Source organism: Equus przewalskii, chromosome 20 (genome assembly GCF_037783145.1).
Source record: "Equus przewalskii isolate Varuska chromosome 20, EquPr2, whole genome shotgun sequence".
Taxonomy (NCBI): Eukaryota; Metazoa; Chordata; class Mammalia; order Perissodactyla; family Equidae; genus Equus; species Equus przewalskii.
In genome coordinates this window covers 25,005,766-25,032,104 of record NC_091850.1, presented here as the reverse complement: position 1 = coordinate 25,032,104, position 26,339 = coordinate 25,005,766, and the positions used below count along the sequence as shown (strand labels likewise).

General features: G+C 39.6%; 1 protein-coding gene across 2 annotated transcripts in view; it reads right to left on the bottom strand.

Annotated features, from left to right (window-relative positions):
* Positions 1-26,109, bottom strand: part of MROH2B (maestro heat like repeat family member 2B) — a 56,552-nt gene extending 30,443 nt beyond the window's left edge. For both annotated transcript variants that reach the window (XR_011530344.1, XM_070586902.1), the window contains exons 1-18: positions 25,534-26,109; positions 24,308-24,369; positions 22,762-22,872; positions 21,315-21,474; positions 20,506-20,604; positions 17,709-17,863; positions 14,480-14,620; positions 14,010-14,102; positions 13,852-13,921; positions 12,085-12,198; positions 11,091-11,164; positions 9,373-9,495; positions 8,511-8,624; positions 6,482-6,638; positions 6,079-6,119; positions 5,323-5,464; positions 4,712-4,755; positions 2,488-2,595 (exon numbers count right to left, since the gene is read on the bottom strand). Coding sequence is in view for 1 of the 2 variants with exons in the window: in XM_070586902.1 (XP_070443003.1) it covers positions 2,488-2,595; positions 4,712-4,755; positions 5,323-5,464; positions 6,079-6,119; positions 6,482-6,638; positions 8,511-8,624; positions 9,373-9,495; positions 11,091-11,164; positions 12,085-12,198; positions 13,852-13,921; positions 14,010-14,102; positions 14,480-14,620; positions 17,709-17,863; positions 20,506-20,604; positions 21,315-21,474; positions 22,762-22,872; positions 24,308-24,369; positions 25,534-25,549 (1,824 nt within the window). In the remaining variant the exon portion in view is untranslated. The remainder of the gene's footprint in view (positions 1-2,487; positions 2,596-4,711; positions 4,756-5,322; positions 5,465-6,078; positions 6,120-6,481; positions 6,639-8,510; positions 8,625-9,372; positions 9,496-11,090; positions 11,165-12,084; positions 12,199-13,851; positions 13,922-14,009; positions 14,103-14,479; positions 14,621-17,708; positions 17,864-20,505; positions 20,605-21,314; positions 21,475-22,761; positions 22,873-24,307; positions 24,370-25,533) is intronic.
* Positions 26,110-26,339: the final 230 nt, after the last annotated feature.

Here is a 26,339-nt window from a genome sequence, read left to right as displayed (position 1 = left end):
GGGAAAGCACCCAATGGGCGAACATTGGTGAGAGAGAATGTGTGGAATCATTGTGTGGCTTCCATCTCCCTTAGAGGAGGTAAGAATATCAAATTCGTCATGCTAACCTTGTCCTGGTTACTTCTGCAGTGTCAGGATGGAGAAAAAGCAAGTAGGTAGACATGGTTTCCACTTATCTTTCATTAGAAGTCATGCAAGGTTTAGAGGCATGACAAGGGGAATGGGGTAGCCCAGCTGTGGCTTATGTTTGACCACCACAACACATGCCTGGATGTAAATATGTATATGTGCATCTATACAGCTATATAATACCAGATTGGCAACTTTTTATTTAGAATGGCCTCCTTGTCACATACAGGAGAGAAAACTGGCCAGTTGGAGGTCCACTCCAAAGACTTGGCAGACCTCAAAGGATGGAGCTATTGAGTGGTCATTATTGATTAGAAGGGATCTATGGCACAGGAAGAAAAGAAAACCTAGTAGTAACAGATGGAGCTGAATTAGTTCCTTTAGGAGCAATTGTACAGGTCAGCCTGACTTGGGGTAAGAGGGAGACATGAGGTGATAATACAGGTGGATCAACTACCAGAGTGACAGTGGCCTTGATCAGAGTGACAATCTGACACTTCTCTTGGTTGTCCAGGCAAGAGGTTCCTCTAATAATGGAATGACAATGAGGAAACTGATTACAACACTGGAGTAAAGTTAAGGCCAAAGCTGCTAGAATCTATTTACCTCCAGCTTGGAAGAAGGATAGGGAAGATTCTGGAAAAGTCTTGCACTGTGAAAAAAATTGATGTAACGAAGGGGAAAATGTGACTTGTGTGTAAAGGGTTAGCCTCAGTGCCTCTCAGTAGTGCTGATCTGTTGCTTCTCTGCTGAATTTGGACAGATTCAGCGTGTAGTGCATTCTTACTTTGGGGCTTGGCAAGGAATCCCAGAAATCAGGAACTCAGAACTGAGAACAAATGTGGTCAATTGCAAAAGTAGCCACAACCTTTCTACGCCACTGCTATCCAAGCCTTTTTGCTATGTAGCTCCTTCCATCAAGAAGAATGTATTCCTCCATTCCTAGAATCTGGGCTGGCCTTGTGACGTGCTTTGGCCAAAAGAATGTGGCAGAAGTGATGGTGTGCCTATTCTGAGCCTAGACCTCTAGAGATCTTGCCACCACCATGCGAGCAAGCCTGGGCTAGCCTGCTGGAGGATGAGAGACTGAAAAGAACAGAAAAAAACTGTCCTAGTTAAGGTCATCCCAGACCAGTCAATCCCTGGTGTACCCCAGTGAAACGAGTTGAGATCATAAGACTGCCCAGCTTAGCTCAGCACAAATTGCTAACCTACAAAATTGTAAGCTAAATAAGTGGATATTATTTTAAGCCACTAGGGGTAGTTTGTTATGCAGCTAAAGCTCATTGGTACATTCTTACTTTTCTGGTGTTAAGTGTAATGGTTGAGAGCTCATTGCTTGAATTGCTCTGCCTACCCATGCCACCATTATCCTGGACTAATCTTATGGGTCTGGAAGCTGTGGAATGAATGGTATTACATGAGATGCACAAGGCTTGTTCACGTCTAAGAAGATGTGTCTGCAGGCTTGATAGACCAGTTTGGAGAATCAGTACTCTGTGTCAAATCGAGTCAATCAGTGGGGGGAATTTTGAAAATTACATATGAGAGTTGTAAATTGATAATAACGAAGTTGTGGGAAGAGACACTTCATACTAGAACTGATGAGTTAGGAAATGTTTTTCCTGGAAAAAAAATTAGGAATGATATAACCATAAGGATAACTATGATCTACTTTTATCAGGCACGTGCCTTGTGTCAGGCACTTCATTAGGGGCTTTATACACTTCGCCTCATTGCACCCTCATAACACTACAACTCTCAAAGATGAGTATAATTTCCATTTTATTGGAAAGTATATTGAGGCTCCAGAGAGGTTAAGTAATTTACCTAAAGCTACATAGCAGTAAGTAGAAGAGACTGGATTCAAACTCCCTTTGGAATGGATGACTACAATGTGGAAGGTTAGGTAGAGACCATTTGGAGGCAGAGGAATGAAAGAACTAGCCTTCAAGCATTCTTTTAGCTCTAAGATTTTGTTAAACTGTAGTAGATTGTTTCTCCTAGCCAGCCCACAAGATTGGCCCAGTGGAAACGAAGACACAAGCTGACATTAAACCAGTGCTATGCCAGGGACTACTATTTGCCTTCCAGTATCCATCATTCTTCCTTCTCTAGAAGAGAACCCCTGAATTTTAGTCAGGCATGTATTTATCTCAAAGGCACTATATTTCGCAGTTTTCCTTGCAGACAGATGCAGCCTCGTGAGTAACTTTTGGTCAAATGTAAGGTGAAGACAAGGTAACATTTTTCTGATGACTCCTCCCTCCTTTTGGTTGCAGTACAGACAAGGTGGAACTCGAGCAGCCATTTTAGATCATAACGTAGAAGCTGAGATTCCTTAGCTGAAAAACCAACCTTCTCAACGGAGGTGTTGCCGTAACTGCCCATTTGCTGGCTGAAATCCCGACTCAGTTGAACTGTCCAGGCTACGTCACTGATTTTCCATAAAGATTCTTTGAGCAACTATTGTAGGAAGTGAAAATTAGATATGAAAGTGACTGTTTAATGCGCTTTCTTGGTACTTTTTTGTTATCTTATCTTTTAAAAGTATAAATATCTACTAAATGGATTATACCTTTTCCCATAAAAATATTGGTTACCTTGGAACTCTTCCTCTTAGTTTATTTTAAAAGCCATATTTTGCAATGTCCCTAATTCTTGTTAAGAATAAGATACACAGGGCATGGAAGTAATTCCATGTAAGTGCCTTTTTTTCCTTTTGAGCAAAAATTACTGAAAGACTTAAAATAGAAACTAATCCAATCTGAAACTTAAATTGAAGTTAACATTTTTCAACTTTTAAGTAGATTTGGAAAAACTCCATTTGTCAATGTTAGCTTGTTTTATTACATACTAAGAAAAAGGGGACATTTTTGGAATAAAGAATTAAACGTCTTGAAGAATCGATTAGCTGCACAGGGACATTTTGCTAACTTCAACTCTAGTAACTAAATATTCCCGGTTTCACCAATTGTTCTGAGCTAAGGCCACAAATAGTCATCTGAACCCATGTCCTTCTTCATTGAACAATGCATAAAAAGGTGTTTTTGTCTTTTTGGAGGACAAAATCCATTGCTATTTCTAAAATTTATTATTTCTCCTGTATTTTCTGTACGTTAAGCTTAGAAGAAGATACTTCATGTCAAAGCCAATGAAAAGATTTGTATGTACTTTCTTAATGGGAACTCATTCAGTGGGTCTTTTGAAGAGAAGAAATTAAATAACCTTGGAAGTTTAGGGGGAGAAGGCACATGCAAACAGCTTTGGAAAAAGAAGTCAAGAAGTACACTTAAGATTGGAAAAGGAAAAGGAACTGTTCTCAAGGCTTCCCTCTAGAGAAAGGACCTTCTTTACTAGTAAGAACACTTATTTAAAAATGGTAGGGGCTGGTCCCGTGGCCGAGTGGTTAAGTTCGCGCACTCTGCTGCAGGCGGCCCAGTGTTTCATTGGTTCAAATCCTGGGCGCGGACATGGCACTGCTCATCAAACCATGCTGAGGCAGCATCCCACATGCCACAACTAGAAGGACCCACAACGAAGAATATACAACTATGTACTGGGGGTCTTTGGGGAGAAAAAGGAAAAAAAATTTAAAAAATCTTTAAAAAAAATAAAATAAAAATGATACCAGGAGAAAATGAGGCAGAAATTTTGAGAGAGAGAGGAGGAGATAAAAGAAGCATGCATATAAGAGGAGAGGTGGATCCTAAAATTAAGGACCAAGGAGAGTAGAGCAGTCGCTTTCAAACCCCATATTGGATAAGAATTACTTGTGCGAGTCTTTAAAACATATCAGTTCTCAGGTACCCCTTCCAGAGGTTCTGATTCTGGAAGAGGTGGTGATGGGAGATGAAGGTGCTCTATAGAGGTCACTGAAAACTGACATTTTTAAGAAGCCATAGTTAATCCCTATGTAAGTAGCTTACGAACTGAAACCCTGCTAGATGAAAGGCTACCTGCCCGTGGGCTCCTGAAATCAAACTCTTCTTTGTAAAGCCACTGTCCAACTCCTGTCTGCAATTTACCATTTTGGGGGCTTTGGCATCGTCTGTGGCACTGTTTAGTTGTAAAGGTCCAAAAAGTTTATGGATGAGAGAAGAGGATTCTTTTCTGGAGAAGGGGTACAACGTGGCCCTTTGGGTTTTAGAAATCAGAAAAAAGACAGTGAAAGGCAGATAGAGAAGGAAACAGAGCTGTATTTAGGAGCATAGAAGTGGAAACTATGTTAATCTCTGTTTCTTTATGTGGATGGTAAAAGAATGCAATTGCAAGGAGAAGAAAAAACCCTAAAAATTGGAGAAGATTTCAGAAAGACATAGAGAAAAATATTAGTAAGTGAAATATGCAAAACTGTCATCAAACTCCTTATCAAATTGAAAACTAAAGATTATTGTTCAAATTGTAGCAATTTAAAGAGCGTAATTCTTATGTGATCACTTCTAACATTCTAGTCCTTTCCTCAAGAAAAGGAAATGTTATTTACTACCCTTGGGAATCTAGTTCTTTTAGTGAAGACGGGTAACTTTAGGTGATTTCATCACCCCCATCATCAACAATTAGTCTAAGGAGCCACCCTTACCTGGAGCAGCATGGTTTCCCAGAGCACGATACTAGCGTTCTTTCCTAGAAATAGAAATTGATGCAATAATTGCAAAAAAAAAATCAAGATGCCATTTCTCCCTTGCCAGGTCCCCACTGGATGCTGGAGTACCATTTCAAGCTTTCTCCTTACACAGGATGGTTATTTCAGAGGAAACTGACTGTATTTCCAACTTTAAAGTGCTAGCCAGGTGGACAGAGGGTCTGTAATCCACAAAAACATCTAGACTTTTTGTGAATTTCAACAGTAACTACTGAAATGATCACATTTTCATATCTAACGTGACTGAATAATAACTTTTTAGAAGAATGCCAAAAAAGAGTTTCTCTAAATACATGAAAAAGATCAGAACAAAAGTAAAAGTTCCTGCTAAGTATGTTACGCACCAGGTCGTCTCGTAGGACAAGTATTTGGTAGAGAAATAGAACATACAGAGTCAAGGAAAAACACATAGCTGTCTCCCTTGCATATCAAGTTCATTGTTTTTATTGCCTAAAATGAATAATAATGACTTTAGACATAGAAGTGGGTGCCTCATTTCTTCATGTTCTTGCCGCCTTGAATAAAGACCTGATCCCACTCCCTTGTACCTTCCAGAGGCTGCAGGAGCTCAGGTATGCGTGTTTTCCATAGGTCCACCAATTTGGGGTGAATGATCTCAGGCAGTGTCTTCAAAAGTCCTATTGCACCAGCCCCACATAATTTCCCCAAACTGGCGAGCATAGATATTACCTGAAGGATGGAAGAGAAAATGCTCATCAACTTCAGGGATATTTAAAAGGCCCACCCACCCTTTCCTTTTTACCATTGTCTTAGATTCCTTCGCATTCTACATTAGATAATCTTTTAACAAATCATCACAGCCTATTCTTACTTATTCTAGAGCAAAGGTAAAACTCTCCAATTTTCTTCTGAGGATAAAGGTTAAAAAGTATATGGAAGCCATCAACCAAAATTAAGTGGAAGGTACCAACACTTAGACATATTTATTAATGAAATAAGGGTATTTGAAAATAGGGCTTAAGTAAATGATACATACGGGGTCAAAAGAAGAGAGGGAAATCTAAACGATAAATGTGAAATTTGTTTGACTGGCACTTAAGGATCAAAGTTAGTCTATGCTTAAGATCATAAATAAAATTTAACAAGCTTTTCAGAGTGAGAAGATAATCTTGTCAATAATAAATCTTCATGAGTGTCATTAGTATAGCAGAACATTTGTTATGCCATTTTCATGTTTCTTTTGGTTTGGAGTATCCATGTAATTTTTATTAGCATTTATTTGGAACTGAATTATCTGTATTGACTTAAATTTATCCCACATTGGCTTTTCATCACTCACTCACCAGAAGTCTGGCCAGCAGCTGTTGTGGTGAAGGAAGTTTCACTAGAAAGACAAAGCAATTTTCATTATTGTTGTGAGGGCTAAAAAAATCCAGATTGGGGTTGGGTAGATGATCAAAGCATTGTTGCCTTTCTGGAAATGAGTCTCTCAAGAGAGAAATATTTCGCTTTGTTTTGTTTTTTGTTTTCTTCTTCCCCCAAAGCCTCCCAGTACATAATTGTGTATTCTAGTTCTAGGTCCTTCTAGTTGTGCTACGTGGGATGCTGCCTCAGCATGGCTTGATGAGTGGTGCTAGGTCCACACCCAGGAACCTGGGCCAAAACCCTGGGCTGCCGAAGCAGAGCATGCAGACTTAACCACTGGCCCACAGGGCTGGCCCCTGCTTCGTCTTTGAATGTACAAACCAGCTCCTGTGGAGATGACAAGTGCTGTTGACTCCTTGGCATTATTCTTCTTCCTCTCCTCTGCCATAATCAGAATTCTGATAATATTAAACAAGTATTCCAGAGTTCCTGTATATTCTGCAGGTACTACGAAAGTCAGCATTCTTGGCCATAGTACCTGTGGAAAACACAGGGCAAGATGCAAGGATTGCTCATTCTTTTCCTTTATTTCTCCTTGGTCCTCACTGTGTGTTTTCCTTCAATTTAGAAAATTTTCTCTCGTTTGTTACTATTTTACTCTTCAGGCCAAATCAAAGTGAAATCATTAAATAAGACCTCTGCATAGCACATTCATTTTCAGGTGCTGGTTGGAGTAAGTGTTGGTCAGTGTTTCCCCAGGGGGTTGTTGCTGCTATTTAGGGCAGGACAGTTCTTCATTGTGAGGAACTGTTCCAGACATGGCAGGAAGTCTAGCAACCCTGGGCCCCACTTACCAAGTGCCTGTAAACCCCTTGTCAGTGTGACAAGTCAAAATGCCCCATATATTTACACGAACTCCAAGACTGGAATGGGACTACCCAAGTGAGAATGACTGGAAATGGACAGCGGATGGGCTGCTGTTACGGTCTGTGCTTCAGACACTAATCTTTTTTTTTTTTTAAGATTGACACCTGAGCTAACATCTGTTGCCAATCCTCTTTTTCTTCTTCTTCCTCTTCTTCTCCCCAAGGCCCCCACTCCCAGTACATAGTTGTATATTCTAGCTGCGGGTCCTTCTGGTTGTTCTATGGGGGACACTGCCTCAGTATGGCCTGATGAGTGGTGCCATGTCTGCGCCCGGGATCCAAACTGGTGAAACTCAGGGCCGCTGAAGTGGAACGTGCAAACTTAACCACTTGGCCACGGGGCCAGCCCTTCAGACGCTAATCTTATTGCTCTGGAGCCCTGGAATGTCTAGTTTCTATAGTCAGTATGTTTCACATCCCCTGGAAAACTCCCTTGTCCTAGTGGAAACCTAGGTGTCAACATGAACCCTTCCTTTTGTCTTGTTGTCTATATTTAATCACCAAGCTTAGTCCTTTTTTCACTGTAAGATCTCTCATGCCCTTCCATATTTTCCTTCCTACTATTATGATCCTACTCCAGTTCCTATGAGTTCCATCTGGTCTCATTTATAGTCTCTTTGCTTTTAGCCTACCCCTACGTCAGTTCAATGGTTTCCTGCAATTATCATTTTAAATGTTTAGCCTTTCCTTAAAATTTTCAATGACTCATCAAGCACAAGGTAAGAATTTGTCTCTTCAGAGTCTGGCCCTAGACTACTTTTTCATTATTGACTGCTAGTTCAGGATTTCTCAAACCTTAGTATGCATCAGAAATGTTGGAAGTTATTTGCATTCAGATTCATGGGCCGCAGGCCAGATATGCTGATTTAGTATGTCCAGCATACAGCCTGGAAATCTGCATTTTAAATAAATATCCCAGATAATCCAAGAACCACAGTTTAAAATATCCTAGACAAAACTTCTGATCCATTTAAATCGGTAAGTTGATTGTCTCCTGGCTGTGCCATGTATCTCTGGCCACTAAATCCTCTCTCTGGTGGTTTTGCTTAAGGAAAATACAGACTCCAAGGCTCTTTCTCTTGAGGTTCAGATTGCATTAGGTCTCAAGTGAGGTCTGGAAATGTGTGCTTTTAACACTTTTCCAGATGAATGGGGAAAGTTTAGCATTCACTGCATTAGAATCACCACTCACTACTTAACAATATGTCCAGGTATGTTAGGGAAAGGAGAGAAATAATATATCAAGGTGCTCATAAACTGTCATTTGCTATCCAGATGGAAGAGATTATTTAATTAATTAGTTCAACACCAGTTTTTGAGGAACTACTGTGTGCTGGGCACTGAGCATCACAATACACTTCCTCTAGTCAGAGTATAAAAAGCTGGTGACATGTGGACTATGAACTCATGTCGTTACTCCTAAATGGGCAGAGCTTTAGAAAGGTAATCAAAGTAACTTTAAGTGGTGACAAAAGACCAATTACCTGCGGCATTCCAATGACCAGTGGGTCTAGGGTTTTCAAGACCTCGAGGCTTGTTTCTCGGACAGATTTCTCTCCCTTTTCATCCTCATGGGAGTTAGGTTTTGTTAGTTTCTCCTTTAAGAAAGATGAAACAGGTGACTTGTTAGTAATCCCTCCTGTTGGTCCCCTCTGACCTTACTTGGATGTGTTGTCAGACTCTGGGGTGGAGGACACAGTCACTCAACTGCAGGGGCTCATGGAACCCAGTGATCTTGGTCTCCAGTGTCTAATCCCTATTTTAAAGTGCTCCTTGGAGGAATAGGGTAGAAAAATCATCCCTGGCTAAAGCAGAAAAGCAAAAATTGTGAGGATCCTTGAATCACAGATATTCCCTCTCTGCCTTAGGCCTTTACTATTTTCTCTGGGGCAAAATTTTCAAATATCCTGCTTCCTAGTGGAGTGGACTGTAATTTCCATTGTGGCGAACTTGCTAAGATCATTGAAATCTTACACACCTGCTTTTCAGGCTATTCACCCAAAGGAAGCCAGCTCCAGTGCAGCAAGTATTGGTGTCTTTTATTTTCTGTAAGCAATTCATTTTCTCCGCCCCTCTCCAAATCACCCGAAACCTTTGGGGCCGGGTTGCCTCCTCCATGGGGAAAACTGTGGTTTAACCTACCTTCTGTTTATAAGTTAGAAGTGATATCAGTGAAAGGGAGCCAAGAATACCAGAGGCTGAAAAAATTTATCAATAAAAATGATAAGACTGAAATGTAACTTCTCAATTAGTTATTGAATGTAACCCCAGCCATTTCTTTTGAAACTCAGTTGAGTCAACTGCACTTGTCACCATGCAGCGCTTAAAACTGTTCCCTCTTCCTACCAGATTCCTGTTGGACACTGCAAACTGGGAGAAGACATAATCAATCAGTGGCCATCCTTCTCGGGCTTCAATGTAGCATTTTTCACACATGGTTTGAATGAGAAGGAGGGTGGAATTCCTTACCTAGAGTAAGAAAAATGCATTCACAACATATTAGTATGTTGGGCAGAGTGGAAATTTAGCTTATCTTATCCTTTAACCTTCATGGACCATTTAGTAGGAACCTTGTCAAAAAAGAGTACAAATTGAAAGATGTTACTATAATAGATGAGTCAGGAAGCAGTCTCTAGGTTATGAGTTAAGGGTCACCGAAAAGAGTCTCTTTAACCAAAATCTTTCTCCCTAGCTCCCAAGATGTATCCTCTATTACTGTATGTTATGAAATATTGGTAACTTTGGGCCAAAACACTGCATCACTTTTAAAATCCTCAATCAAAGATAGTGCATTGAAATAAAGTTTCACAATCCCTTATCCACAAATTCAAAACCCAGACAACTCTGCAAATTTGTATTTTGTCTCTTAAATTTGGTGCCAACTCATTGGTGGCAAAATCCGAACTGAACTATTTCAAAGCTATTTGTAGTCTTTACTTATTCTATGCAGTGTAGATATGCATACATTTTCTTGCAGAAATATTAATGGGTCTGATTGTGGGCTACTGTCACAATAATATTTTTCTAAAATCTGAAAAATTGTGACGTCTGAGATATATCTGGCCCTAGGGATTGGAATAAGGGGTTATAAATCTGTTATAAGTTTTTAATAATTTGGCTTCAATTGGTTTATTGGATTGCTTCCCTGGAGGGTAGAAAGATCACATCTAACACCTTAGAGAATGAGTCTTTTAATGGAGGGTAGGAAGAAAAAAATAATTTTGAAGAGGGAGGCAGGACTTCATGGTGGCAATCAGTAATTAGCATAAAGGCACCCAGTAGTCCCCTTAAGTGAGAAAAAAGAGGTACACCTTCTCTCTGTTTTTGCCTAGGAGCTGGCCTTCCTTAAAGTTTCTGTACTCTTTTATTCTACCTTAAAATCTTCTATGAATTCTTTGATTGGATTGGCCAGTTACTGGGTCAAGTTTTTATATGTAATCACTCTATTGTTTATTGTGTAGTTTTTGTTATTTTAAACAGGGTCACTGGTGACCAAAGCATCTTAGGGGAATCTTCTCCCCTTCACTGGCTTCTTTGTAGGACTTTGATCCAAATAAAATATGGTTTCTATACAAAAAATACAATTGTTATTTTCTTGTTTGTTCCGGCATAAGTTCTGTGTCTTTCCTAACGTGGAATACGTTAATCAAAAGTCAGTAAATGCTGAGCACTTTATTATGTGTAAGGCTTGTTCTAGGTGCTCTTTGGTTGGAAAATAGGATGACAATACTCAGAACAAGTTTTAGGGGTTAGTATTTTTTGGAGGAGGATATATTATCTTTATAATTAACAGTTAATTTTTAAACTATTCAAAGAGCATGGCATAGTGATGCTCTGGGCAAATTTGTTTTTTCTACTGAGAACCCCTTGAACTGAATGTACTTTGGAATGTTGCCTTGATATAGGTTTTTTGGGGGAGAAAGATGAAGTTATTTTAAAAATAGAGGTGATCACTGAATTCCTTATAAAGCAATCTCATAAGCAGATCCTTAAATAGTCAAAACCATTTCATTTATTCCTAAATCTATCATCAACCAAATAAAAGTCCCCATTCATTCTCTTACTTTTATACTGTGGTCACTCATGACGACTTTGACTGTTCTTTCAACCGAAGTCATGTGATCCCTCAAGTTGGGCTCTGAAAGACAGAGGGAGTGGTTGAGAGGCCCTATTCAATAGGGGTACTGTATGTTCTAGGATTGATGAAAACCCGTTAGAGTTATGGTGCATAATTGCCAAGTCTCTTGTCCTTAACATTTTATGTTATTCAATTCCCTCCTACCCTTTTCTTTTCCAACTGTTTAAAGATGCTGATTGCTTTCTTTGCTCTCTATTACATTTCGTTTCATCTTGTTTAAAATGTTAGATTCCAAAGTGGATTCAATGCATGATGCCCAGTGGATCAGTTTTAAATTTCGTGAGACTATTTCATATTTCTTGTCTGCTGATTCTTCAGTAAACCCCAATGCTAACTGAATTTTAAAAAACTATAATAATGTAGAGCAAAAATGAATTCTCATATTTTCTTAAATCCAAGATATTATCAATTTTATGAGGCATTATCATTTTATTATTTTATATCACATCAAAAAAGAAAAAACTATAGTGGCTGATAATCATTAAAGATGCCATCAATTGTAAGATGCATTCCAATGTCATGAAAATATGGGCTTCTTGGAATTAACAAAATGTAAGAATTCATTAAATTCTGCTCTTTTCTAAAGATATTAATCTTTAAAATATTGTGCATTCCTCTCACCACCTCTTTATTAGGCCATTAACCAGCTTACTAGATCTTCTAATTTCTAAATTCAATTCTCAAATATTCTACTTGTGCTTCTCAACTGGCTGCATCCATAAATATCATGAAAGAAGAGAGGTAACTGAAAATGCCTGTTTAAAAGTAGTAGAGTGTAGATGACTGAGAAGACAGAGCTTCGCTTGGATTCGATGTTCTATAAATATCTCAAAGACATAGGACAGGATTAGAGAGTGCATAGACTTCAGTGTGCTTCTTGGTAGAAAATAAACCACTCCAGCTTTATCCCTATCACTTACCGTCTGCATTGATAGCTGATCTTAACAAAGTCAAGATTCCCATTCGAATGGCTTCATTATTACTTCTCATCTGTTCATCAAAAAATTCCATCAGGTCTGCAGGATTGGAATGGGCTGCAGGTTTAAGAAATATTGGGATCATAGAACTCATTTTCACCTTAGGTAAAATACTTGTGAATAGGAAGAAGGTAATTCTATGAGGATTGTCAACGTCACTCTTCATTTGGTCATTAGATTTTATTATGTCTGTGTTTCTTCAGTATTGTAGAATTAATGAAGCAGTTTGATCAGTAAGAGAGCTTTCTATACCTGGGCTCACTTCTGTTCATGTCTGTGAACGTGACTTTATTTGGAAATGAGGTTCTTTGCAGAAGGACTCAAGTTAAGATGAGGTCATTAAGGTGGGCCCTAATTTAATACGACTGGTTTCTTTATAAGAAAAGAAGAGGAGACACAGGGAGAACACCTTGTGAACACAGACTGGAGTGATGCTTCACTGGCTGTGGAGCTAGAGAGCTGCAGAGGTGGAGCAGGAATCAGGGAAGAGTGAGGAAAGGGCTGGCTGGAGCAGAGCAGTTTGGGTTGCAAGCTGTCAGAGGTAAAGCGAAGTAGTTAAATAGGCTGGGACATAGAGAAGCGGAAAGTATAGAAATAGAGGGGTCAGTTAGGAGAGAACCAGAGCATAATAGAAGGGCATGTAATGAAGTAGTAGAAATGACATATTTTGGGGAGGGTGGGGGTGTGGGAGGTGTAAGATTGCTCTTGTCCCTTGTCCTCTGGGACTATGTTGGAACACAGTTTTGTATCCTGATCCTGGGACCTCAATGGCTCCTCTACAACCTGTCTCAGGTATTCTAACCAGATGATGGGTAGGACTGTGATGTGATAGCAAGAAGAAAAGGGAGAGAGTGAAGGAGAGAGAGAAAGATAAGGAATAGATATGAAGAAATGACCAGAGAGGAAAAACGGTGATTTTGAGTTTGACGCAATTTCAAACAATCTCAGATACCAAGTAAAAAGCATTTCCTATCCTTAGGGTTACCAACTCATTCTGGTTTTCCTGGAAATAAACCCATCCATATATGGTCAATTAATTTTTAAGGAAGAAGCCAAGAACATACAATGGGGAAATGACAGTCTCTTCAATAAATGGTGTTGGGAAAAGTGGACAGCTACATGCAAAAGAACGAAACTGGACTCCTATGTTACCCCATATACAAAAATCAAAGCAAAATGGATTAAAGACTTGAACATAAGACCTGAAACTGTGAAACTCCTAGAAGAAAAGAGAGTAAGCTCCTTAACATTGGTCTTGGCAATGATTTTTTGGATTTGACACCAAAAGTATGGGCAAAAACAAACAAGTGGGACTACATCAAACTAAAAAACTACTGCTCAACAAAGGAAACCATCAACACAATGAAAAGGCAGCCTACGGAATGGGAAAAAATATTTGCCAGCCATATATCCGATAAGGGGTTAATATCCAAAATATGCCTGGGACTTTTCTGGTTTTAGAATCTGAATTTCTATCTCCCTGGAAATTCTTTAGTCTCAAGCAAACCGGGATGATTGGTCACCTCATCTATTATGCTCCTCTTGGGAACGTGTAGGATAGGGACAGGCATAGAATACTGTGAGCCAAAGAAACATTTTGAGGGCATGTGTGTGAAAGTAACTAATGGACACTTTGCACACCCTTTATTGTTATCATCATCATCACTCGGAGACATTTTTATTACAAAGCATCTGGATGCTGGGTCCTACCTAGAATGAGAAAACAGCTTGAAGCTTCAATTTCATTTTCCTTTACTGGATGTTCTGGAACTCTGCAGACCTGAATGAATGAGGAGGAAAAATCAGGTGGGTAGATGTTAAAACTGGTGAAAATGAAACAATCAGATTTGACAGCACGGTCTTCTTACCTGGTGGAGTAAATTGGTAAAGATGGCTCTCCTCAAGCCCTTTGGAAGGTCAACATCATAAAGAACTGCCGCAGTCAATATTTGCTTTAGACTCTAGAACAGAAGCTCTCAAAGGTTATTTTGAGGCTGCCCATGAAGCAGCAGCACCTGATATGGAAGGCAAATATGTTTTGGGAAGAGAGCAAACCCCTAACCTTCCTGCAGTTACCAGTTTCCTTTGGTGATTCTGACTCCACCACCTTGTTCAGTGCCTCAGGAGCTTGAAAAGAAAATTCTCAATCCGTTTCTGGAGTTTCCCTCATCCAGCTATGCCAACTTCTTCGTTCTTTACCGCATATTCCCCAAGAGGTATTTAAATTCAGCTGCCCAAACAGATACTTAAGTTCCTAGGCCCTCTTGAAACTTAATATCCTCCGGGATGGTTGCCAGTCAACTCTTTGAAATCAGTTCCTTTAGGGTGTGGCTCTTACCTGAGTGACATGGAAATCAGTCTCTTTGTCTTTGTATTGGTTCAGGAGCCAGGGTACCTGGCCCAGGGCGTATTCACAGAGGTCTTCCCGATGGAGCAGCAGGCTCACTGTGGGGCCGTGGGCCTTAATGATGGCCAAAGTCTGCAGAGGCAGCAGACAAATACCATTTCTAATACTTCATTATGCTTTGGTACATTTCTCAGAAGAACAGGAGCTTTAGATACCCCCCAAAACTTTCCTCACTGCTTTCAATCAGGAAAGATTTCTTCAAACAACTTTAGAAAATGTTTAGGTTAAAATCATGGTATGAGGCAGAATTTATATCTGTATCTACATCTATATCTATATTGATACTCATTTCAATATCTGCCCCTCTCTCCTATTTCTTTAACCTCTAACTGTCACTTTCTTTTGATATATTAACAAATTAAAAATTTCCCTCATATTGAGAGCAAATTCTTTCATTCCCTGTCACTTTGGCCCCATATTATCCCCACCCAGTTCTGTTTCTCTTTCCTTTCTCTTGGAGCAAAGCTTTTTGAAGGAGTGGCCTACATTCGCTATCTCCATTTCCTGCCTCCCATTTACCCCTCAATCCACTATAATCTGCTTTTGTTGACATCAAAAATGAATGAGCACAAAATACAAATGCAATATATATTGATTATAAAAATTTAGAAATCACAAAAATTATGATGAAGAAGAAAAGATAGTACCCATAGTACTCACAGAAAATCACTGTTTGGTGTATTTTTAATATGTTCTTTCTTTATTTGATTTATTCTGAACTTTCTATTTTGTATGCATTTTAGTTTCTTAAAAATTGGCATCATTCTTTAATGTATAGTTCTATATTCTGCTTTTTCTACCTAATATTATATGATAAGTTTTTATCCATCACCTAAATTCTTCTATTCAACAAACCTCCTCAAAATTTAGTGCCAGTAATAACAACCATTTGTTTCACTCAAGACCGTGTGTCAGCTGGATGGTGCCTCTACAAGATTTCTGTGCAATGGACATTTTTCAAGATTTTTCTAGCTTGAGCACTGTAACAATGGGCTTGTTAGATGTCTCTTTGCTTCTCGAAAATTCCTCCTTTCTTATTTTCTAACATCCATTCTGCTTGGTTCTCCTCTTCATTGAGCAGCATATTCCCAATTCTCCATCATGAGCTCTTCTCCCTTTGCCTTCTCCTTAAATATTGATGCCCCTGGAAGTCTACTTTTGGCACATCTCCACTCTGTATGCTCTTCTTGAACAACTCCATCCCAAACCATTTCCTCAGTTGTCACTTATATAGTGATGATATCCAAATCTACGTATCTGGCTTTTGCTTTTCTCTTAACACCAATCCTGAATATCCTCAAACATACTAATATCTCTACTTGAATGTCCCATGGACATTCAAGTCAAAAAGTCTAAAATTAAATTCATTTTTTTATTGCCCTAAATGTATTATTCCCCCTATTTTTCATATCTTTTTTTTCTTTTGAGGGAGATTAGCCCTGAGCTAACATCTGCCACCAATCCTCCCCTTTTTGCTGAGGAAGACTGGCCCTGAGCTAACCTCTGTCCCATCTTCCTCTGCTTTATATGTTGGATGCCTACCACAGCATGACTTGCCAAGCGGTCCCATGTCCACACCCAGGATCCGAACCAGTGAAACCCGGGCCACTGAAGTGGAACGTGTGCACTTAATCGCTGTGCCACTGGGCCAGCTCAGATTTTTCATATCTTGGTTAATGGCCCCAAGATCATTCAAATTGTGTATCTAGGAGTCATCCCAGCTGCCTCTAATTCCCTCATTATAAACACCCAATTGATGCCAAGACTTCTTGATTGTATTCTTCAGCATCTGACGACTCTGACCAGTACCGTTGATACTACATACTTTGATCCCCTTAGCATTTATGACCTAGAATATTTCTATAGATTCCTAACTGATAGTCTTGTCTTAATCCACCCCTACATCCCATCCACCTTTAACATTGATGTTAGAATGATTTTTTCTGATACTCAAATCTTTGCTTAAAATCCTTTAAAGGTGTTTCATTTCAGAAAAAAAAGTCCAACTTTCTGTGTAGCACTCAAGGCTCTTCATTGTATGGCTAAGACCACCTTTCTGGTTTCATTTCTTTCCGCTTCTATATCTCCTTTCCTCTTCCCCTTTCCTTTCTCCCACTGGACTAACTCAAGTGTGCATGTTATCCCATGTCCAGCCTATGCTTCAATGGGTTTTATTTCCTCGTTAGAGAATTCTCCTTCCCTGTAGTGAACAACTTCATGGGCTGCAAGCTCAGTTCCAATGTCACAGCCTTTCCAGTGCTCACTACGGGAGTTACATGCTTCTCTCTCTGTGCTCCTTTATTACTTTGTGTACCTTCTTGTCACTTGCCTAATTCCTCCTGTGGGAAATTGGGAAAGTAGTCATCAAATTTGTACTGAATTTTGTTTTCCAGGTGTCTTGAAGAAAAGACTTCTACAGGATAGCTAAAAGTTCCATGTTTGCTAATAATTTAACTACCCCAGCATGTTAAAAATTAAATGCTTTAATAACTTAAAGTATAGAAAAGAAACTGAACTAGAGAAGGCAGCTAAGTGTTAAGTATTTTATAATATAGCAAGAAAGAGATCTAAGTAGAGTAAAATTTAGCCTACTTCAAAAAATTATAGCAATTGAGCAAAGCAAGGATGGGATCATACATGTGAATGCACTTTTTAATCTATCCTTTATAAGGCATTACAATATTTTGAAGCAGCCAAGTACATTCTTTAGATGTTATTTTATTTCACTGTGATATTCACAGATGCAGGCAATTTCTGCAGACTGTTGTTTTTCCTAATCAATGACTCAGCCCAAATATGGGCTATGATATTTAAGACATGAATAGCTAACATTCTATATATTTTACTGCTTTTTTCTTGTTTATTATTATCTCCACACATTGGAATGTGAGTTCCATGAGAGTGGGGATTTTGGTCTGTTTAATCCTTGCTGTATCTCCAGCATGTGGAACAGTGTTTAGCATGCCATGGGGACTCAATAAATATTAGTTGAAGGAATGAATAAACAGTGATTTGAAATAGGAAAGAAAAAAGATTTGATAAACCTGATAAAACACAGCCCATTAACTTTCCAAAAGAACTGAGATTAACTATCCAGTCAAAAAAAAGAAGAGGGAGTTGAACCAGCATGAAAGGAGAGCTAGCTGAGGCCCCCACTCACTTTCATGGGTGAGGTCATGGGGGCCCACTTGTCCATTATATACCGGAACAGCATAAAGATCTTGTCAGACAGGCGGTTGGCATCCAGTCTGGGATAGGGGAAATCTCTCCAGTGGTTGACATACTCGTAAATGGCCTTGCTGAAGTTCTCAAGGGCTGCATTTTAAAAATAACCACAGACTGAGAAAAATATAAAGATATGAAGGACCATAAAATAATTTGAGAAGAGAGTACTGGTGATCAGCAAATGGGTAATAGTTTCTATAAAGTATTATGACTGTACCAAATAAACATACAAAGTGTTCAGCCACATTAGTGAAATGTAAATTCAAACCATAATGAGATACTACTACATACTATTCAGAATGGCTAAAATTTAAAACAGTCAATTTCAAGTGCTGACAAGCCTAAAGTACAGCCTATATTTTCACATACTGCTGTTGGGAGTACAAACTAATACAAACGTTTTGGAAAACTCTTGGCACTATCTACTAAGGTTGAATATGTGTTCTCTAGGACACAGAAATTCCACTCCTAGGTATATAGTTACTAGATATGCAAACATATAGGCACTAAAAAAAAACTTGTACAAGATTGTTCATATTAGCTTTATTTTTTCTTAATGGCCTCAAACATTAAACAGTCTAAATATCTGCTAACAGGTAGAATGGGAAAATAAATTGTAGTTTAGGCACATAATAGTATACAGAGATGAAAATGCACTATAGCTACAGAAACCAACATGTATGAATCTCACAAACAGGCAAAACTAATCTTTGGTGTTAGAAGTCAGGACTGGGGTAACCCTTGGAAAGGACAGAGAGTGTGATGATTGGGATAAAAGATGAGGGGGCCTTCTGGGGTATCCCACTTATTGAGTGGAGTGGTGGTCAAATGGGTAAGTTCACTTTGTAACAACTCATCAACCTGTACACTTGTGATTTGCAGGTTTTCCTGTGTCTGTCTTACTTCAATAAAATTTTAAAAACTCTTGGGCCTGCAAAAATATCATTTGGGCCACTAACCCATTTGCATTAAATGCATTAAATAATATTATTTTTTTCCTTTAGCCCTCATGCTATGCCTTTCATTAGGTAACAAAGAAAATCTGTAGTTTAGTTTTTTGAGGAGATCTTACATTCAAAGAATACTCTGGAAAAGATCTCAAGTATCTTGGCTTTAGAGCTGGCCATTTATTGGCTCAGTCATATTCCCTCCACTCTCTTTCTGATAATCTCCTGCTAAACTTTATCATTATCTTTTGTGCATGTGTGTGTGTTTTGCACTGGCCTATAAGCAACATGAGAGAAGGGATGATGTCTTGTTCACTGATGGTATCCGAAGTAGCAAACACAATATCTGCTTATTTGTTGATTGATTGAATGAATGGATAGATGGATGGCTACTAAATTGTATACTTCTTTTTTTAGTGGCAGTCAGGCAAAAGTTGCCTTAGGACCAAAGGGCATTTAGATAATTTTATAACACAAAGACAGAGAATTCCCTTATTCACTGCCATGATGATTTCTGATTTTATTTCCTTTTACCTTCTTGGTTGTTAATTTTGGAGATAGAAATGCTATTAGAGGCACCAAAATTTATTTGCAGGAACACAATGTTAGCTGTGATAGTAAGTAGGGAAAGAAAAAAGTTGAAAAGTGGGCTAATCTAGTATAGTTGCTCAAGTCCTTGAGTCATAGTTCAAATCTTGGCTCTGCCACATACTAGCTGTGTGAACACAGCCAAGCTGTTCAACCTTTTGAGCCTCAATTTTCTCATCTGTAAAATGGGGTTGCTGTGAGGGTTAAATGAAATAATAATCTTAAAATACCCAGGGCAGTGCCCAGGCACATTGTAAATTCTCAGTATGTATCAGGTACAAATGTTACCTTCATTGATGACAGAACAAGGAGGAAACGGGCAAATGGAATACGAAAGACTTGGTTGATAGGTAAAGAAGACATTCCTGACAGCATGGGCTTTAAAATATTTCAAAATAATAGAGTTGAGATGTTAGAAGTGAAAAGGATATTAGCAATCACTTTATTTGATATTTTTAGAGGTGAAACTGAGATTGAGAGAGGGGAGGAGTCACCTAATAGCCCAGTGGATGATCAGAGACAAGAGTCCAGGTCTCCAGACTCATCCAAGAAACCTCTCACTATGCTGGCAATGCTTTTTCCTAGGAATTCCAGAGCATTTTCTTCTCTGTAGACCTTCGATTGCTGTAGATGTATTTGTTTTTGGGTAGAGGGGATTTGTGACCATAGTTTGTTTACCTATTTTCTTTGATTTTATGATTGTTTGCATTTTGACTTGATTGTTTACTTATCATTATTACTATATTGCATTATAAAGAGATGCCAAAATTTAGCCTACTGCTAAGAGCTGGTTAAGCCCTCATAATCATTGTTGAGAAAGTGTGATCCAATTAAAAAAGGCTGGTAGGTATGGTGGCTGTATAGGATCGTGGAAAGCATATAGATTGTGTGGTCATATAAACCTAGGTTTGAATGCCACCTCCACATCTCATTGACTGAGTCACCACCTTGGGAAAATTCCTTAATTTACATGACTTTAGGTTTCTTATCTGTAAAACAGGCTAATAGTACTTACTTTGCAGAACTCCTGTGAGGACTGAGAGACAACTCCCTGCAGAGGGCCCTCCATGTGGTAGGCACTCAATAAATGGTAGCTATTATTATTAGAAAGGACATGACTAGAGTAAAAGGAAAAATAAGACATCTGCTCAATTCACAGTCTGGTCTTAACAAAGAGGAAACCACAGGGATACTCACCGACACAGAAGGCTTCCTTCATCCTTTCCTCCTCAGCCAGCCTGAGCATGGTTTGCATGGTGAGCAGAGTCATCATCATGAAGGGAATACTCTGGGACACTGCAGTGAGGGGTGCGAGAGGAGAAAGGCAATTATCATCTCACAAGGGGGAGTTCTGTGACTCCTCCTCATGTCAACAGCAAGCATTTCAAGGCTGCTCAGGGGAGGCAGATGAGGTGCCGTAGAAAGATGTTCTCCTCTATGCCTTCCCTCCCATAATGCCAGGCGGTCGCGTTATGTAGAACCAGGGAGGGGTTGGCTTAAAGTAATGTACTAGCAATACAGCCACCTCTACCTGCTGTTTAGTAGCAATCACTCTTTTGAGTAATTATTGTATTAATGTTCATCCCTCCCACCAGAACTCGCCTGTATCCCCAGGGTCTAGCACAGGTAATATGCGGTTAATAAATATTTGTTAAATAAAGTGGTATAGAAACAAATCGTGAGAAACCTTTACTTCATGCAAGTGTTCAGTGGTTTGCAGAATATGCCTTGTGGAAAACGTGCTTCTGCAAACGCAAAGCCAGATGAAAGGGAAGGTGAGGGTAGGAGAGAGCCCAGCCAAATTCAACTTGGGCAGCCTGGGCTAATGGCTGGTCAACAGACTCATCTGTGTCAAAAACAACTGCCCAAATCCATCTATCTGTGTTCTCTAGTACAGCAGAAGAGAGAGATGCTCTCCCCTTTGCTGTTTGCTCCCATTTGGGTTTTAGACAATTAGTCAGGGGTGGTTTTTTCCCAGAAAAATGTGGAGAGTATTCCTTCCGTACCATAGCTGGTTGCCAGTTCAGCCAGGGCAAGCACAACAAATTCATTTGGTAGCTCTAGGATCCTGAAGTTACTTTGTACTTCATACATCACAGAGTTGAAATCATGTGCAGCAAGAGACACCAAAACCTCACCAGCTAGCATTCTGATTTCTCTGAGGATCTGAGGGAGAAAAGAAAATAACAATAACAGCTAGAGGAAGAGCAGAGTGAGTCTGCAGAGGGGAAACACATCATGACTGTAAGTTCTCCTAGCTTTGGAACAGAGGGAGAACAGGCTGTTACAAACTTAGGGTGTAAGCCTCTAGGTGTCAGTACCTGGGAAAGCACAGGTAATTTGAATGCGCTGTAAAACTAGGTTTCAATAGGGTTCTTGTAAACTTGAGGTCAATACAGGTTTTCTTGCTAATTGATCAGGCACCATGAACATAGGATTTATGTTTTATATTTAAGTGATATGAATTACTGTGGTTGAAAGACTGAAGAGAATGGTGAAAAGAAAATGGGGCTAGGAGTCTCAAGCTTTGGGTTTTAGTATTGTCCTGATCTAATATCTCTGATGATGGAGAAATTGGGAAGGATTTCCCCTTTTGGTAATGGTCAACTAGGTAGATTTGATCAACCTTACTACTGAGGAAAATAAAAAGAACTGGACAAGATATTAAAAATATACCCATAAAAACATCAAAGATCTCACAATGTAGAGTGGAATGAATTACTGAGTTGAGATCTGGAAAAAACTGGGAATCCAGAGAGTAAGCCCTGCGTTTGAGGTTATTTTGCAGCATTTTGTGAGAATAGCCAGAATTCAGGGCCAACCAATGGTGAGACCCTGGTCACCCCACCTTTCATTTTTTGGTCTAAGGCTCCCAAGGGCTGCATTTAGATGAAAGTTTCAATCGGCCCTCTGTGGACAGTAGTCCAACTCTGAGTCACAAAAGTGGCCCCCCCAAAATTTCAAGCCCTGAGATTAACCATAGATTGTTAGTATCCTTGGCAGGAACACAAGGAAAAATTCCTTCTGGAAGAAAGTAACATTATCCTAGGACTCAGACTATTTCTACAAATAATTTTTCAGATACAATGATAAGTAAGCATATGAAACAATAAGAATTCACATGGGAACCAAGAAAGCTGAGTTCTAGTTGCTTGTTCTGTCAATAGATAGCTATGTTACTTTGAAAAAAAAATCTCTTCAAGCCTCGACATCCTCAACTAAAAGTGGATTGGATAATATTATCTCTAAAGTCTTTCTTCACTTTGCCTCAGTTTCCTGTGAAGGCGTAAATAATAGGTACTGTGATAATATCTAAGTTATCATGAAGAACAAATAAAAGTGATCTGTGGTCCTGGCAATGATGTAGAAAAAGCTTACGGATGTCTACATGGGTGCACCTGGGTCCCCTGTTGCTGGCCTCGACACTGATTCGTCATCAAGAATCAAACTTACATTGTTGTCTCTCATGTCCTTAGAAGCATAATAAATCAACCGTTGGACAATTGCATCATCCAAGATGTCAGTATTCTGAATAACAGAAGTGAGATGACTATAAATGTCTTCCTGTGAACACACAAGGGTATACATAGAAATTTCAGTTGCAAAACTAAAAGAATCAGATGAAGTCCAAATGAATAACACCATCAAACTAAACAATGCACCTCTACTACACAATGGATTTTACATATCTTTACTGGGGCTTCCTGAACATGGTATACATCATTAGGAGTCAAAGCCTTATATGTAAAGCAAAGTTTATTCTGACAACTATAAACTTGACTACATTTCTAAGACAAAATCTAATCGAAGGCAAGGGCAAACTACCTGACACATCAAAGTCTCTCGAAAATCACTGTTGTAGGGCACTGGGGGGAATGGAAATGGCCACCACCCTAATTGTTGCTCCTACACCAGGCAGAGACTATGGTATTAAGGAACACACTGTGATTCCCAAAGAGGCTGCTAAGCCATGCAAGTAGATCTTAAGGGAGATTTATAGGTCATTGCTTCATTCCTGCCTTTGTGGAGAGAAAGCTGTGAATTCTTTTAGAGAGAGTTGCAGCCTCTGGGAATCGTGTGGCTTGACCAGACACTGCATGTGAGGGCCTCTTCTAAATCTTTTAGATGGCTACATGGCCTTGGAAGGTGAGAGACTGGTGATCTGAAATCTCCGTCAGCCTCAAGCTTGCTACCTCGAGGTCCTGTGCCCTTGTTCAAGGCATGAAATAACTCCCTTTGCGTAAGGGATCCCAATATGCAGTCAGCGTGGAGAACCACTGGATTAAGAGAGAAAAGTATAGGGAGCGTCGTTCAACTACATCAAATAATGAATGGGAGCATAATTTTGGAATCAGACAGGCTTACATTTGGCTGTACTCCTGTATTCTTAGTTAGTCAGTCATGTAACTTCTCTGTGCCTCACTTTTCTTAGTTGTCAAATGGAAATAGGGATACCTACCTCATAAAGTTGTGAGGAGTGAATATAACACAATGCACTCTTGTTTGGAAAGCTTCTAGCTCTCTACCTCCTAGATAAGTGTTCAATGAAGGGTAACTATTCTTATTTTACAGAAGATTGCTGAAAGCTTCAAATCCCAGAGAAAAAAGCTCTAATTGTGAAAGAGCGTTACAGATGAGAAGGGGAGATCTTTTGGGATTTTTCCCCAGAGCCCTCAAATTATACAAGAGGAGAGTCTAATCCACATGGTCGTAAGTCTGACATTCCCTCTCTTTCCACATCTGCCTGTATAAAGTTGTGGAAAGGGACATTCTTTTGCTGCTTCTAGAACTGGATACTCGGATCCCTCAAATGTTAAATATCACTGCTTAAACATTATAATGACTTCCATTATAACTGCATTTTCTGCAAAATTGAGTGTCACGTAAGAAGCCAGAGACAAAAGAGCAAGTTGAAGCAAAGAAGGATGTATATGAAATGTTACGACAACTGTATCAGAAAAAGTGAATGGGAAAGAGGTTTTTTCTCTGTTTCCCTTACCTTGCTAATATTATCTTCCTTGTTCAGTACGCTGAGAGTGAGGTTAATATCGCCAAAAGTCTCTAAAATGCACAGAAAAAGAATTGAGTATGTGCAGAAACGCCCTCCTGTTAATTACTATGCAATCGTTACAAAAAGTTTTTTCTTTTTAGCTCTCTCTCTCTCTCTCTCTTCCTCCCCCTCCTCTCTCCTTCTTTCTTTCTCCCATTCCTTCTTGACCTTTCCCCCTCTCCTCCTTAACTGCTAGCTCTTTGATGGCAGGAACTGTGTCTTATTTGTACTTCATATACTTGACATACTTGAAAAGAGCAGATGCTTAGTATGTTTTTCAAAATCTGAATTAAATTTGGAGGGGAAGATAAAAGATGCTAGGTTCCTATTTATCCCTCCAGTCATGTAGGCATCACCCTATACATATATCCTCTGTTGCAAGGCTCAGCTCTCAGAATCCATAAGCTGAATCCTTTACACCCGACTTGAGCATTTGAAGGCAAGGGTGTGATATTTATGTTTATTTCTACTTCTTCCTCAATGCCTCCTCCGTCCTCTTTTCCCACACCTTCTTTCCCTCCGTCTTCCCTTCTGGCTCTGCCAGGTCCCTCTTCTGGTCTCATGCTCATGGAATCTTGCTCTTTTCTGATAATGACCTAAATGTTTTTGACTTGCACTTTCCAGGAATGTTTGCATTTGAATAAAGCTCCCTGGAAAGCTGAAAAAAATACTTGAGTCAAAGGAATCGAGCAATTTCAGCCCACATGGTAAGTTGGTAAGAGATAATTTTGGAGGTGGTGATTTTCCACAAGCCTCCAAATCAAACAACATAGCCCCTTAGTACAGTCTCTTTCGGCAAAGCAGAAAGGCAACCATAAATGAAAATTGAGGGAAAATATTTCCAAAGGACTCTTCCAGTATTTAAGATTAAACGAGAAACTGCCTTTCTTTGTGTTGTAGCCACATTCTCCTCGGTCAGACTACACGTTTTTAAAGAAAGTAAGGCACAATCATCTGTCAGCCTCCTAGTCTATCATTGGTCCTTTACGATCAGTGTGATTTTATTTTTTGGAATAAAGGGAGAGTAGAGAGAAACAATCTTACTTCAGCATAGCTTTTCATTAAACTTTAAGGTGTACAGACCTCTCACAAGGACGCACACCGTCCGCCACCCGACTTATGCATATGATCACACAGACAAAACACCTAACTGCTCGGGATCTGATGATGCTTACCTATGGATTCCTCCATGTCCTGAGTTGTTGTTTTGGCTGTTTCAGGCTCTCTAAGAGACAGCACCTAAATATCAGTAATAGTAAGGCTAAAAAATCGAAGAAGCACGTTGGCAGTTTCTCATATAAGGTTCACATAAGGTTCTCTAGATGAAAATCCCTCCTCCACTTGATCGGCACAATGATCTGGAAGCTTCCAGCGATGGGCTGCTGTTGAGGAGGATGATGCTGTATTCTACCACTATGACATTTTCTTGCTTCTGAGCTCCTGCTGACCAACAAAATGGCTGCATCTCACCGAATATTGTCCCTTTGGTGGAGACCAGAGTATCTGAGAAGGAAGCAGTTAGAGACTGGGACTCAAACCATTTTTGTAAACCAAAGGAATTCCTCTCCCTAAACTTGGGTCCATTGAGAACAAATTTGGGAATGGTTTTCAGTGGTCACTTTACTGGCCTGGTGTTGGTAAAGCCTTTATGGTGATCTTATTGATTGTTCTACTTGGTGAAAGTCAGTCACACAAACTGGGCATGCTCAGTGGACTGGAATGCCTGCCAGGGGCAGTTGAGTGGAATGTCCAACTGACAGCAGCAAAGCAAAGCCTTGCCTGGCTTCGCTCCTGCTCTCCCCATCCAACCCTCATCATTGACTTGGCCTGGATCTTGACCTCACTCAGGCTCAGGCTTTTTCTCTGACTTCATTCTCTTTGTTTTCAAATCATTTTTTATCCAGACCTCTTGGCTATAAGGCTTTCAACTTTACAGACCTAAATGGACCTTATGGACCGAAATCTGGTCCCAATGCCCTCC